A 13,297-nucleotide genomic window follows, 5' to 3' on the forward strand; every position below is an offset into this window, starting at 1 on the left:
TGTCTGTTCATGTCTTCTGCCCATTTCTTGATTGGATTATTTGTTCTGCTAAGGTCAGGAACACGGCAGGGATGTCCATTATCACCACTGCTATTCAACATCGTACTAGAGGTCCTAGCGTCAGCAATCAGACAACAAAAGGAAATTAAAGGCATCCAAATCGGCAAAGAAGAAGTCAAATTATCACTCTTCGCAGATGATATGATACTATATGTGGAAAACCCAAAAGACTCCACTCCAAAACTGCTAGAACTTATACAGGAATTCAGTAAAGTGTCAGGATATAAAATCAATGCACAGAAATCAGTTGCATTTCTCTATACCAACAGCAAGACAGAAGAAAGAGATATTAAGGAGTCAATCCCATTTACAATTGCATCCAAAACCATAAGATACCTAGGAATAAACCTAACCAAAGAGACACAGAATCTATACTCTGGCAAAATTTTTATTTACTGCTCCAATTTCTTTACTTATCATAAGCCTATTCAGACTTTCTTTCTTTTCTTGAGTCATTATGTATCTCTCCTGGCATTTAGTTTGTCTTGAGGAATCTGCATCTTCCTAAAAATTTACATCTTCCTAGGAAGTTGCTTGTTTTATGTAAGTTGTCTAATTTGTTTGGATAAAGTTCACAATATGTTCTTACAATCGTTTTCATTTCTATAGTGTCAACAACAATGACCCTTCTTTCTTCATGATTTTGACAATTTGTGTCTCCAGAGAGCTGGCTTTTAGCTTCCTTGATTTTATCTATCATTTTTCCTATTTCAAATGCAATGATTTTTGCTCTGGTGTTTTATATTCTTTCTTCTGACTGCCCAAATTTTATTTTCCTCTTCTCATTTCTTAAAATGGAAGCTAAGGTTCTTTTTACGTGTTAGTGTACCTTTTTTAATTCTTCTGGGGTTTTTTGTTGTTGTTGTTGTTGTTGTTTTACTATATATTTTTTATTATTTTCCTAGTAGTTGTTTTAGGGAATTGAAAAGGAAAAAGAATTCTGAATTTCCTTTCTGCACTCCCTCCTTTCAGTACTTCTGGCAGCAGCAATATGTGTGGATATTTCCCCCACACCAAGCAGTTCTCCAATTCTCTGCAGACATCAGCTTGGTGTCCTGTAATTCAGTTCAATTCTGACACTATCTGCTTGGCGTTGGCATTTACTTCACAGGTTAAGGGCTCAGTCCCGCAAGACTGTATCCCTCCACTCCCACCGCCTCCCACAATTCAGATGCCAGTGGTGAATCCAAGTTGTCACCTCTGTTCCTGACTGATTGCCTACAAATTGGAGATTCCCAGGAGCCCGCCCTTGGGCTAAACAACTTACTGGAACAGGCTGACAGAACTCAGGCGCTTACTAGGTTATCGATTTATTATACATGGCTTACAACTCAGGAATAGCTCGTTGGAGGAGAGGCAGGAGGGCAGGTATGGGGGAAGGAAGGCCAAGTTTCCATGAGCTCTCCAGGTAAGACACCCTCCCCAAATCTTCATGCATTCACCCATCCAGAAGCTCTCTGAACCCCAGACTTTAGGGACTTTCATGCAGACTTCATTTTATAGGCATGATTAATCAACTCATTGGCTATTGATGATTAACTCAACCCTCAGTCTCTTTTCCCTTTCTGGAGATCAGGGGGTTGGACTTCATAATTCCAACCCTCTAATCACAAGGTTGATTTTCCTGACAACTAGCCTCCATCCCGACGTTACCCAGAAACCCTCAGCCAGTGGTCATTTCATTACATACAAAAAGACACACCACTTCTGGAATTCCAAGAGTTTTAGAAGCTATGTACCAGGAGATGGGGACAGAGACTATCTATCTATCTATCTAGTCCATATATATAAATATATATTATATATAAATATATGTAATATATATATACGTATTTTATCATAGGTCTACAATATACATTTTAACTAATTGTACCCTGCACTTCAATATAATACTAACAATTCCAAAAAATATAAAAAGATTGTTTCAGTATATCTATTTTCCTTTCCCATCCTTTGTGATACTGTCACATATATTGAATCTGTGTATACATACAATACTACAGTGTTATAACTAATTGTCTTATACAGTCTCGTACCATCTAAAGAGATTAAGAGAAGATAAGGAAAAGCATAGTCACAGAATATTTTAAACAGCCCACATATTTACCATTCTGAGGATCTTTGTTGTTCCTTAGGAATTTGAACTACTGTTACCATCTAGCATCATTGCCTTTCAGCATGAAGAACTTCCTACTTAGTTCTTTTTGGAGGACAGCTCTGCTAACAACAAATTCTCTCAGGCTTTATTCAGCTGCAATAGCTTTATTCTCCCTTTATTTTTGAAGGATAGTTTTGCTCCATCTTTGTGGAGAAACGTTTTTCTTTTAACACTTCGGGTATGTTCTGTTGTCGCCACTGTTCTTCACTGTCTAATGAGAAGTCAAATGCTGATTTTATTGGAGTTCCCCTGTATGTAAATACATCATTTTTCTCTTGCTGCTTTCAAGATTCTCTATTTGCCTCTGCCTGCCCCCAGTTTGCTATAATGTATCTGAATGAGAAGCACTCTGTGATTATCCTACTTGGGATTTGTTGAGTTCCTTGGGTCAGCAGGGTAATATTTATCAAGTTTGGAAAGTTTTCATCTGTTATTTCTTCCAAATTTTGTTTGTTTGTTTGTGTGTTTGTTTCTCTCTGCCCTCGAAATTTTGGGACTTGTGGTTTGTGAACGTTAGTATACTTGATGTCCCGTTTATTTCTGAGGTCCTAGCAATTTTTCTTCAGGTTTTTCTGTCCATTCTTCAGATCAAATAATTGATTTTAATTTTTATTTTTTTAATTGTGTTATGTTAGTCACCATACAGTACATCATTAGTTTCTGATGTAGTGTTCCATGATTCATTGTGTATAACACCCAGTGCTCCTTCTAATCTGTGCCTTCCTTAATACCCATCATCAGGCTAATAATTTATATTGATAAATTCTTGTTCACTTATCCTTTCTTCTGTCATCTCATATTTGCCATTAAGTTCTTCTAGTAAATTTCTCATGTCAGTTGTGACTTTCGGCTCTAGAACATCCAATCCATTTTTTAAAAAATTTTTTATTTTTTATAAACATATATTTTTATCCCCAGGGGTACAGGTCTGTGAATCACCAGGTTTACACACTTCACAGCACTCACCAAAGCACATACCCTCCCCAATGTCCATAATCCCACCCCCTTCTCCCAACACCCCTCCCCCCAGCAACCCTCAGTTTGTTTTGTGAGATTAAGAGTCACTTATGATTTGTCTCCCTCCCGATCCCATCTTGTTTCATTCATTCTTCTCCTACCCACTTAAGCCCCCATGTTGCATCACCACTTCCTCATATCAGGGAGATCATATGATAGTTGTCTTTCTCTGCTTGACTTATTTCGCTAAGCATGACACGCTCTAGTTCCATCCATGTTGTCGCAAATGGCAAGATTTCATTTCTTTTGATGGCTGCATAGTATCCATTTTTAACAAGTCTCTTCACTGAGGTTCTTTATATGTTAAGTCATTATCATCAGACTTTTATTTTTCTTTAAACATGATTTATATTGTTCTTAGAACACCTTACAATGGCTGCTTTGAAGTCTTTGTCTGTTAACTACAACATCTGGGGACACAGAAGGGCAGTTTTGACTGGGCTTTTTTTCCCTTAGTATGAGTGACCTTTTCATGTACACACATCCCATCATTTTTTGGTTGTTGTTGTTGAATACTGGGTGTGTTTTGGTACATTGTAGCAATTCTGGATCCTAGCCTCCCCTCCCCACCCCAGAGTTGTTGTTTTTTGTTTGTTTGCTCCCCGAGAACTAGACTGGCCAAATCAGTCAAGTCTATCTTTCTTGCAATGTGTGGCTACTGGGTCTTCTCTGTTTCTTTTGTTGTTCTTGATTTTACATTTAAGTCTGGCTCTCAAGGTGTTGTCCCTATGGTTAAATAACTTAATGTCCAGCCCGATATTGACCAGAGTGTGTGCTTAGATGCTTCAGGGAGTAAGAATTTCAGTCTCTGCTGATAGGTTCTTTTCCTGGGCTCAGGTGGTCCTCTTCTCTGCACACAGAGTTGAGGGGAACCTTCTGCAGATCTCCAGAGTGCTCCCTCTGTATGTAGCTCTCCTCTCTCTGGTATGCTCTTCTCTCTATGACTCTGCCTTGTGAATATGAGACTATTTGGCCTTCACGGACTCCCACATCTGTTCCTTAACTTTGATCTGCTTCCTGGTTTTGGTTAAGCTCTGCCTCCACATGCTGTATGTGCGCTCTGAGGGCATTAGGCTGGGGCCATGGTGGGGCTCCTTTTGTCTGTTTTCCATCACTCCAAGATCACTGTTTTTATCGTTTGATTGCTTTCATTGCTCTGCTGTCTGTAGAGCCATGATTTAATACATATTTGCCCAGCTCGTTTGTTGTTTCAAGTGGGGAGGTAGGTATACATCCTGTCATTCCACTTTGTACCTCACATGAGCCAGCGTCAGTGCAAGTGTAAGTCATTCAGGGAAAGTGTTGACTGCTTTGATTTGAGTCAGTCCACTTCCCGTAGGTGTGTCAGAGGGAAGTGTGAGACAACATCAAAGGCTGAAAAAGCCATTTTTAATGCATTGTCTTCATCTCTATCTGAATGTACTACAAGGGAATTCATTGGTGAAAAATTCTTGAGTAATTTCTCAGCCCTTAATTCCCATATCCATGGTTGCAAGATAACTCATTTGATTAAGTAGGATAGAATCTGCACAGGTGTCCAGCATCCTTGAACATTTCATAAATCATGGCCCAAATATGAGCACAGTGAAGAACGAACTCATAAAATGAGTTTTTATCTTCAGGGAGAAGTTGCTGAAGTTACCTTTGTAGGCGCTAACCCGAAGAACTCAGCAGAAAACCAGGTAAGCATCAATGATTCTTTTGACAGATTTAAATCCACTTGTTAATTGTCATTCGAATAGCCTTATGGAGATTAATGACATAATGATAAAATGCTCCAATTTGCTTTTCATCATATTTTTTAATTTTCTGTAGGAAGAGTACTATGGAATTCAGTCTGGGGAGGAAAAAGCACAGGAAACATTTAATCGGGTTTGCTCAGAATCACATATTGCACAAGGTATCAAGAGTTACACTGTCCCTGGAGAAGACAGACATTTGAACACAATCTCATTTATGTATTCCAATTTAGAAACTCTGCTAAATTGGGTAAAATAACCAAAGGGCCAAGAATGAAGTGTATCCTTGGTTCCTTCCCCACCCCAATTCTGCCTCCCCTCTTACTGCAACACGGTAGCCTCTGGTCCCACCTCCAGAGTGATCATGGGCCCCTGTGGGGGTGCTCCATGGCTTGGGGCCCTGGCCCGGGTGCTTTATCTTGCATCTGCCCTTTCCTGACCCTTGACTGTGGCACTGATGGGCTATTTATTTCTTAATCTTGAAAAAAAATGACACAAGAAATACATGTTTGATGTAAAAACAGACCATATAGAAGAGCATTTTTTTTTTTAAAGATTTTATTTATTTATTTGACAGACAGAGATCACAAGTAGGCAGAGAGGCAGGCGGGGGTGGGGGGGAAGCAGGGTCCCCACTGAGCAGGGATCCTGATGCCGGGCTCGATCCCAGGACCTTGAGATCATGACCTGAGCTGAAGGCAGAGGCTTTAACCCACCGAACCACCCAGGTGCCCCTAGAAGAGCCTTAAAATAGAATGTGAAAGTGCCTCTCTTTCCATAAACCTTTTCAGAGGTAATAACTGTTCATAGTTTGTTATGTATCAATTCATACTTCACTGTTTTAATCATATATAAAGTATACATATGTAATGTAGCTATTAATAAAATGAATCAATTTTGCTCCTCTGTAACTCCTTTACAATGTTCTTATAACTGGTGTCCCTGGATGGGCTCAGTCACGTAAGCATCTGACTCTTGATTTTGGCTCTGGTCATGATCTCAGGGTCATGGGCTCGAGCTCAGCATCAGGCTCCCTGCTGAGTAAGAGTCTCTTTCTAGACCCCTCTGCCCTTCCCCCCACTCTCTCTCAAAAAAGAAAAAAAAGAATGTTCTTATAACTCCACAAGATAACTAGGCATATTCTGGTTGTGAAAACTCAAACAATAAAGAGATATATAGATGAAAAAGAAAGTATACAAAAGTGATTTCAAGGTCAGATTTTTTTAGTGTGGCAGAGGCTGCTTTTTCTGTATCCATGAGCCATTCTTCCCAGGGACCACTGTTACTTAAACCCCAAACACCCTTCTTCCAAACGAGCCTTCCATTTCTGTTCATTGAAATATCCTTATTGCTCTGATAACAATTGTGGCAATATGACATCGTCAAATATGACACTGAGGAAAAATGTTCTCCTGCTTAGAAAGTCAACATGCACCTGTTGGAAATAATTTCTCTAGGCAGTCAAACTGTGCCATAATATTTGCATGTTTATAGCATTGTTTCCTGAAGATATCAAAGCATTATGGCGAAACTGCAGGATTAGCTGTCCTTTGATACCCTTAGGCTGGAGAAATACCATCATCGTTATTGCCTTGGAGAAGCAGGAGAACAAAATGCTTAAAGCACTATAACAAGAATAGCATTGGCTTTTAAGAACGCTCTAGGACTTGGCATACAACAATTTTTCTTCCCTTTTATGTTAGTGATCCTCACCACTATTCATCGAAGTTTGTCTCTTTGTAGCCACCAGGTGAAACGCTTTACATACATTATTACATTAATCTCAGTTAATCCTCCCTACTATCCACTGGCTTACATTTTATTGTCCCCACTTTACAGATGAGGAAACTGAGGCCAGAAAGATTAAGTAACTAGGATTAACTAATTGTGTTTCAGGTAGAGATTAGGGTTGGGAGGGGGGAAAGGATAGCCACATAGTTCACATATGCAGTGTCTAGACTCATTCTGTGGTCTACACTCTACACCTGTCCATGAGATTTCACCCAAACTCCTACTCCATCCACAGCCTCTCCAATGTCCCTCTGCCCTAAATGGCCAGAGACCCTTCTCTTTACAAGCACCATCATCATAAAACTTTATTGAATATAACCTATCAGTTGAGTAATTTGAGTTTTAAATAATCCCACGGCCTAGGCGTAAGCAATGAAAAGTATAAAACTTTTCATTCAGCAAAGTTTTATACCTGTAAGTGACAGATATAAAGGGATTTAATGGGTAAAAGGGAATCAGACACAAGTCCTGCCCTTAAGGGCCCACAATTTAAAGATTTTTGAGGAAAATTGGAGATTTATGGCCTCTGTATCTTTTAATTTGTTATATCATTCAAATCTGTGCTTTACTTGACACCGAATTCTTGGTCTGAACTGAATTATTATAGCTATTTTCCAATGGGAAAAATATAACCTGCTTTTGATGTGCTTTCTAGCAATCCATTATGACAAAGTATTGGGATTGCTTTTCGCACCAGAGGACAGGGAAGATGTATGCATTCTTTTCAGTTCTTTCACTCAAGAGCTATATTTACTCATAATTCATTTATCCAGAGAAGGAAAGTTGAAGAAACTCTACCATTTTCCTTCCCAAGTCTTGAGGTAACTAGAGAAAGTCTTGGAATGTAGATCAATAAACATGTCTTGAGAAGGTTTGACTTATGCCTTTCTTAAAATGTCAAGTTTTTTTCTATCTCTTCTCCACCCCCGTTTGCAAAATTTGATATCAACTCTAACATTAAGATCACCCAGTTTTCTAAGGACATTAGGAGAAGGAAAGGCAAAGAGAAGGGGGGAAATCAGAGAGGGAGATGAACCATGAGAGAGTATGGACTCTGGGAATCAAACTGAGGGTTTGGGCAGGGGGAGAATGGGGGATGGGTGAGCCTGGTGATGGGTATTAAGGACGACATGTATTGCACGGAGCACTGGGTGTTATATGTAAACAATGAATCATGGAACACTACATCAAAAACTAATGATGTACTGTATAGGGACTAACATAGCACAATTAAAAAAATAAAATTAAAAAAGTCATGGTGTGTAATAGTCTGGATAAATGAACATTCTGAAGACATTATCTGGAATGTAAAGAGAAACACCTATGAATTTGGATGGAATTCTACTACATTTTCACACACGATATTGGCAGGTGTGCCTGCAGGCCACAAGGGACATATTTGCAGACAAGTTCCTTCCATGACCATGCAGGGTCTCACCAGTTAAACTAATTGCATTTCAGACCCATCAGACCTTCCTCACTGTTGAGAAGTATGAGGTCACCTCAGCATCATGGCAGACAGTGCATAACGACGCCTCCTGGGAGACTCGGTGAGCATGTCTGTTGGATATTTTGTCTTTCAAGCCTTGACAATAGAAGACAAATGGGAAGCCTGGCTCCATGCATGATATTAATGATATCAAATTCCCAAGGATCCTTCTGGCCATATTTAGTTGATTTATTAGAGTTCATTTAGATTCTGTTTTTCTGCAAAATATGGTGGTATGTGCTTCTGGCAGATTAGGTGCTAATGAGGTTATGGCCTCCATCTTTGTAAACATCTGTTAGTTTGGTTTCCTTCCATGGCCGCAGACATTGCCCCTGCAGACTGCTGAGCCTTCCTGCAAACTGGCCGAAAGGCACAGAGGGTGGGCTGTGGCTTCACAGAGTCTGATGCTCCTTCTGGAACAATCACCAGTCTACATGCAAAGTGTGTCATCTGTATATACCTGCCCAAGGATCCTTCATTTGAGCCAAAGGGATATTTTGAAGATTTGTAAACTGTGTCCGAAATAAGAGAATGTTTCTTCTCCCCATTGTCTACATTTCACACTGCACAAGTGGTCAGAGGTTTTGGGAATTTGTGTTGAATTCCGATCGCCTTCAGCTAAGTGACGGGTTGCATGTTGGTTTCCTTCCCAGGGTTAACCGGAAATCCAGGCTTGACCACACTGTTGCCCCTTTGATAATCACCCATAAATATAGCATATATTTTCCTCTGATCTTTAGGACTCTAGGGCATAGGTCATTTTTTAAACTAATAATAAATACATATTTATGGTTAAAAGAAGACTATACAGTTAATAAAATTGATTTTGTTTTTTGAAAAGCCCCAAATCAGAATGACAGTGAACACTGAGGACACGGATAGGCTTCCATCCTGTCCACCAGCAGCAGTATCGCGCCTATCGTGAGAGCGCTGGGCCCATCCCTGAAAAACACAGAACATTGAGAACACCCTCTCTGCCCAGAGCACTCACTCGGCACCCAGCTGGGGACCTCAGTCAGTTAGCCAGTCGTATCTCACTGGCAGGGTTATCTGAGCTCCGTGTTGTGGTCTGCATGGACCCGTGTGAGCTGACTCCATCTGTTTCTGTAAACCCAGCCACTGTGCCACACCTCACCACGCTCTGATCCTACCAGAGGGTTCTGTTCCTCTACTGTACCCTGTGCTTTCCCGCTGAAGCCACTTTGCCTCTTGGTTCCTTCTGCTTGCAATGTCTTTCCTCTGGGCACTGTGCACTCAGTTTAAATAACATCTCCATAGAGATACCTCTGCCTTACTTGCTTCATTTACTTACTTGCTTACTACTTACTTGCTTCATTGCCTAGCACTTTTAAGATTATTTGTCAATTTCTGGTTTATTGCCCTTTCTTCCCCCACCTGGCCCCAGAGAGAAGACGCTCCGTGGAACTATGGGCCATGCCTGTCTTGCTCACTACTGTATCCTCAGACCTAGAATAGTCTGGCACAGGCAGTCATTAAATATACACTTTGAACAAATGAATCTAGGTGGGAGTTTTCAGTGTCAGTTGACACAGGATGACAAGGGCAAACAGAATGTTCTATCAGTTCTCACACAAGAGATGTCATATATTCTGAGTATCAGGTGAGGGAGGCTCCTTGGGATGGATAGTGTGTGGGTAGTTAGAAAAGTAGAACAAGTGGAACTATTTCTATGAATGCGTATTTCCTAAAAGGTCCCTTCTAGAAAGTCAGTATTTGTCCCTGTTCTGTTCTTTGCTATATTCCCAATACCCGTGCAAGTGCCTTGGTTAGGCTAAGTACTCCCTGAGCATTCATTCATTTTTCGAATCACACATTTTTAAGAGTAAACTTTGGTTGGTTTGTTTTCTACCAACAGTTTCTATTGGCACAAGGGGCTGCTGGGTCACAGCAATGCCACGATACAATGGCACATTCCAGACACCGCCCAGCCTGGAATCTACAGAATAAGATACTTCGGACACAGTCGGAAGCAGGAATTTCTCAAGCCAGCGGTCATCCTTCCGTTTGAAAGTGCTTCCTCTGCCTTTGAAGTAGTAACTGCTTGGTGAACAGTTGAGAGGTCATTGAAACAGCAGCTACACTCGCTGATTTATAAAAATGATTTCACATGAATGTACACTGTGATGATGACTTCGATAATTGTCCCTATTGGGGGACAGGTAGTTAATGGCGAGTGGGACCAAGGGGGGTGGTGTGTGGGGGTCCCATTCTTTTTGCTCTAGGAGCTTTGCACACCTGATGGTCTAAACCTAATGCATGAGTTCCCTTACGGCTGTTTTAAGGAACACGTCCCCTCAGTAGGAAGTCTCTGAAAAGTGAGGGAGAGTGCTTGCAGATATGTGAGCAATGGTCCAACTATTTAAGTACAGAGTTGTTGACTGTTAGTGCTGGGGAAGATTAAAGAGATTGTGGACTTCGAGTCTTTCTTTTGCAGATGGGAGCAATGAAGTTTCGCAGATTTAAGATTATCAGAGTGTCCAGGACTTCCCCCCACCACCACTTGCCCCCATCACGCTTAAAAATATATAAACACTGACCATCAATGTATACGCCCAATTAGAGAAAATTAGTGTGGAAATGAGCATATGCTACCTCTTCTGTCTTGAGCATACCCTCTCAGAGACATCGTCCTGGAGTCAATGTGCCTGATCCGGGACTCGTAATGCTGGTAAATTACTTCTGGCATTGCCTTCTGAGGCCAATCACGAGAAAGTCAGACCTGTAATATTTTGTTCATATCTTGTGTTTCCTTCACTGCCCTTATCCCTTCGAGTTGTGTCTCCTATTCCCAAGACTGGTTCTAAGGGATTTTGACTGTTTTCACTAATCGCATTCACCCCCCAAACGCAAGATTTGCCATTAGTGGAGATATTTAAAACAAAAGTGTTACTGGATTGGAAGGGGGTCCTTAAAAGACAAGCTCTAAATTCATTTATCTGTCTTTTGTCATGCACTTACTCATGGACCTGTTCAATCACAGGATATTTACTAAGACCTACATACCCACTATTGTACTAGTGCCCGGCCTTGGCAATTATTGTGATCATACTTGGGATGAATGTGTAAGTGTCAAAAGGGGACTGTTTCAATGGAGAACGTTTAGTATATAAATTCAATACACTCAGTTCAGTATATAAATTCTGGAAGACATTTAAAAAGCAGTAATCTCCAAGTGTTATCTTATGCATAATCTGGGTTGGATGCTCTAATTTAGGGGGAAAGAGGCTCCAGACAATTTGGAAAAAGCTATTTTCGTAGTTATTTGGGGGGCATTATGAAACACCCAGCCCAGTGTCCGGAAGAATGAGATATGACAGTCTGATATTGATCGCCCATAAGTACTGATTCCGTTTAAAATTATCCAAGTTAACAAGAAGCTGGCTCCCAGGTACCAAGTAAATTTCCAAAAACCAAGTCATGCTTTTGTATGTATGTAAAAGCTTTAGAATTTTAGGGGGAAAAATCACCCTCTATTTCAAAAACAAACTTTAGGGCTTGAAAATAGTCCTGCTACTAAGAACCATAATCCTGGTGTTCACTGATATATGACCAAACACATTGTATCATACTGGAATGGACCTGGGACACTCTGATGGGCCAGGGTTCTGGTTCTGTGGAGGCTCCCTGCTGGACAATTAGCTAATCGGGATTCCAAAGAATAGTAGTCATTTCCCCTAAGCACACACGGTGTTTAGTATTAACAGTTCAGAGGCTTTGAGAAGCAGGGAATTCTCAAAGTAGTTGACCTTAGACAGATAAATGACATCAGAACGGATGATAAGATTTTAAAATGCATTTCTCATGATTCAGAAGAGCTTTTGAATTATTTTTCACTACCTCCATGCTTCCCACTGATGCTCCCCAGTGGGTCTGTGATTGCCTGTTGATGACTTGGAATGGTGCCGAGCCAGACACGACACTGCTTTGGTGCTGAACCTTCCGCACCCATCCTCCGTCCACCAGGACCCCTGGCCCCAAACAACCCACAGAAATGTGTTTGTTCACTCGCTGCCATCTCTCCCAAGCCACGCAGTCCTAGCTCTGTGGTTTGTGTAGGAAAATAAGACCAGATCCTGCATGATCATAGACCATAGCTCTTCACGCCTGCATTAAGCAACACCACAAAGAGGCAGATCCGATCTGTGAATATATAGAAATCTACATCCCAGCTGTTTTGTGGCTGCTGCTGGGAGCAGCTCTTGGGAGCCAAATCATGTGGCAAAACCTCCTGAAACGGTTGGGGAACATGGGAAAAAAAGGAGTATTGTTGGTGGGAGAAGGTGTCTGCAGAAGGTGTTGTGTCTCGTGTCAATGTATCTGTGTTCTATCTGTAATCTGTCCTCTCTGGTTTGAAGGAGGCTGTGACTTCCTCAGAAAGTACTGAATGATGTCTCTATACTTTTCAATGAGTATTGTGTCGAATTGCTAATATGCAATATCATATTTAATAATAAATTAGTAAGTACAATTGGGAAAGTATGTTCTGTTGAGAAGTGGTATGGACAAATGGACACTGTTTTTCCTAAGAGATGGAGTGAATGGGGCTGGATTCCACCTAGGTCGGGTCAGAAAGTGATATGAATGGTGTCTGTAAGTAACCACCCAGACATAAGGGGTCCCCTTCATTGGTTCCTTCCTGCCCTCCAAAGATTTATTGTTGGAAAAATACACATGGTTTTCGAACATTTTTTTTTTTTTTTTTTTTTTTTTACTACTGGACAACTGAGAGCTTCCTAGGCAGGTAGTTATCCGTAAAATTGTTTCATGAGCCAATTCCAAATAAAGATGCCAAGAATGAACAGGTGAGTATCCTTCTCTGATTTACTCTCTCATGCTTCTCCTCCAATGTAGACAAACACACTGTCCTTCTGTAATAGGAGCACATGGTTTTCATCTTTAGCCAATAAGATTTCATCATTAGATGATCCTTTCCTGTCTTTAGTTCTTCAAATAAAGATTTTGGCTTCTGGCTGTTCCAATCCCACCTGCCTGTTTATAACTGGCTTTTGGAATATTGTGTCT

General features: G+C 40.8%; 1 protein-coding gene across 2 annotated transcripts in view; it reads left to right on the plus strand.

Annotated features, from left to right (window-relative positions):
* Positions 1-12,681, plus strand: part of ASAH2 (N-acylsphingosine amidohydrolase 2) — a 99,403-nt gene extending 86,722 nt beyond the window's left edge. For both annotated transcript variants that reach the window (XM_059395807.1, XM_059395808.1), the window contains 3 exons: positions 4,858-4,917; positions 8,227-8,315; positions 10,131-12,681. In XM_059395807.1, the coding sequence (XP_059251790.1) occupies positions 4,858-4,917; positions 8,227-8,315; positions 10,131-10,323 (342 nt within the window). In that variant the 3' untranslated portion in view covers positions 10,324-12,681. The remainder of the gene's footprint in view (positions 1-4,857; positions 4,918-8,226; positions 8,316-10,130) is intronic.
* Positions 12,682-13,297: the final 616 nt, after the last annotated feature.

This window comes from Mustela nigripes, chromosome 4 (genome assembly GCF_022355385.1).
Source record: "Mustela nigripes isolate SB6536 chromosome 4, MUSNIG.SB6536, whole genome shotgun sequence".
In the NCBI taxonomy this organism is placed as follows: Eukaryota; Metazoa; Chordata; class Mammalia; order Carnivora; family Mustelidae; genus Mustela; species Mustela nigripes.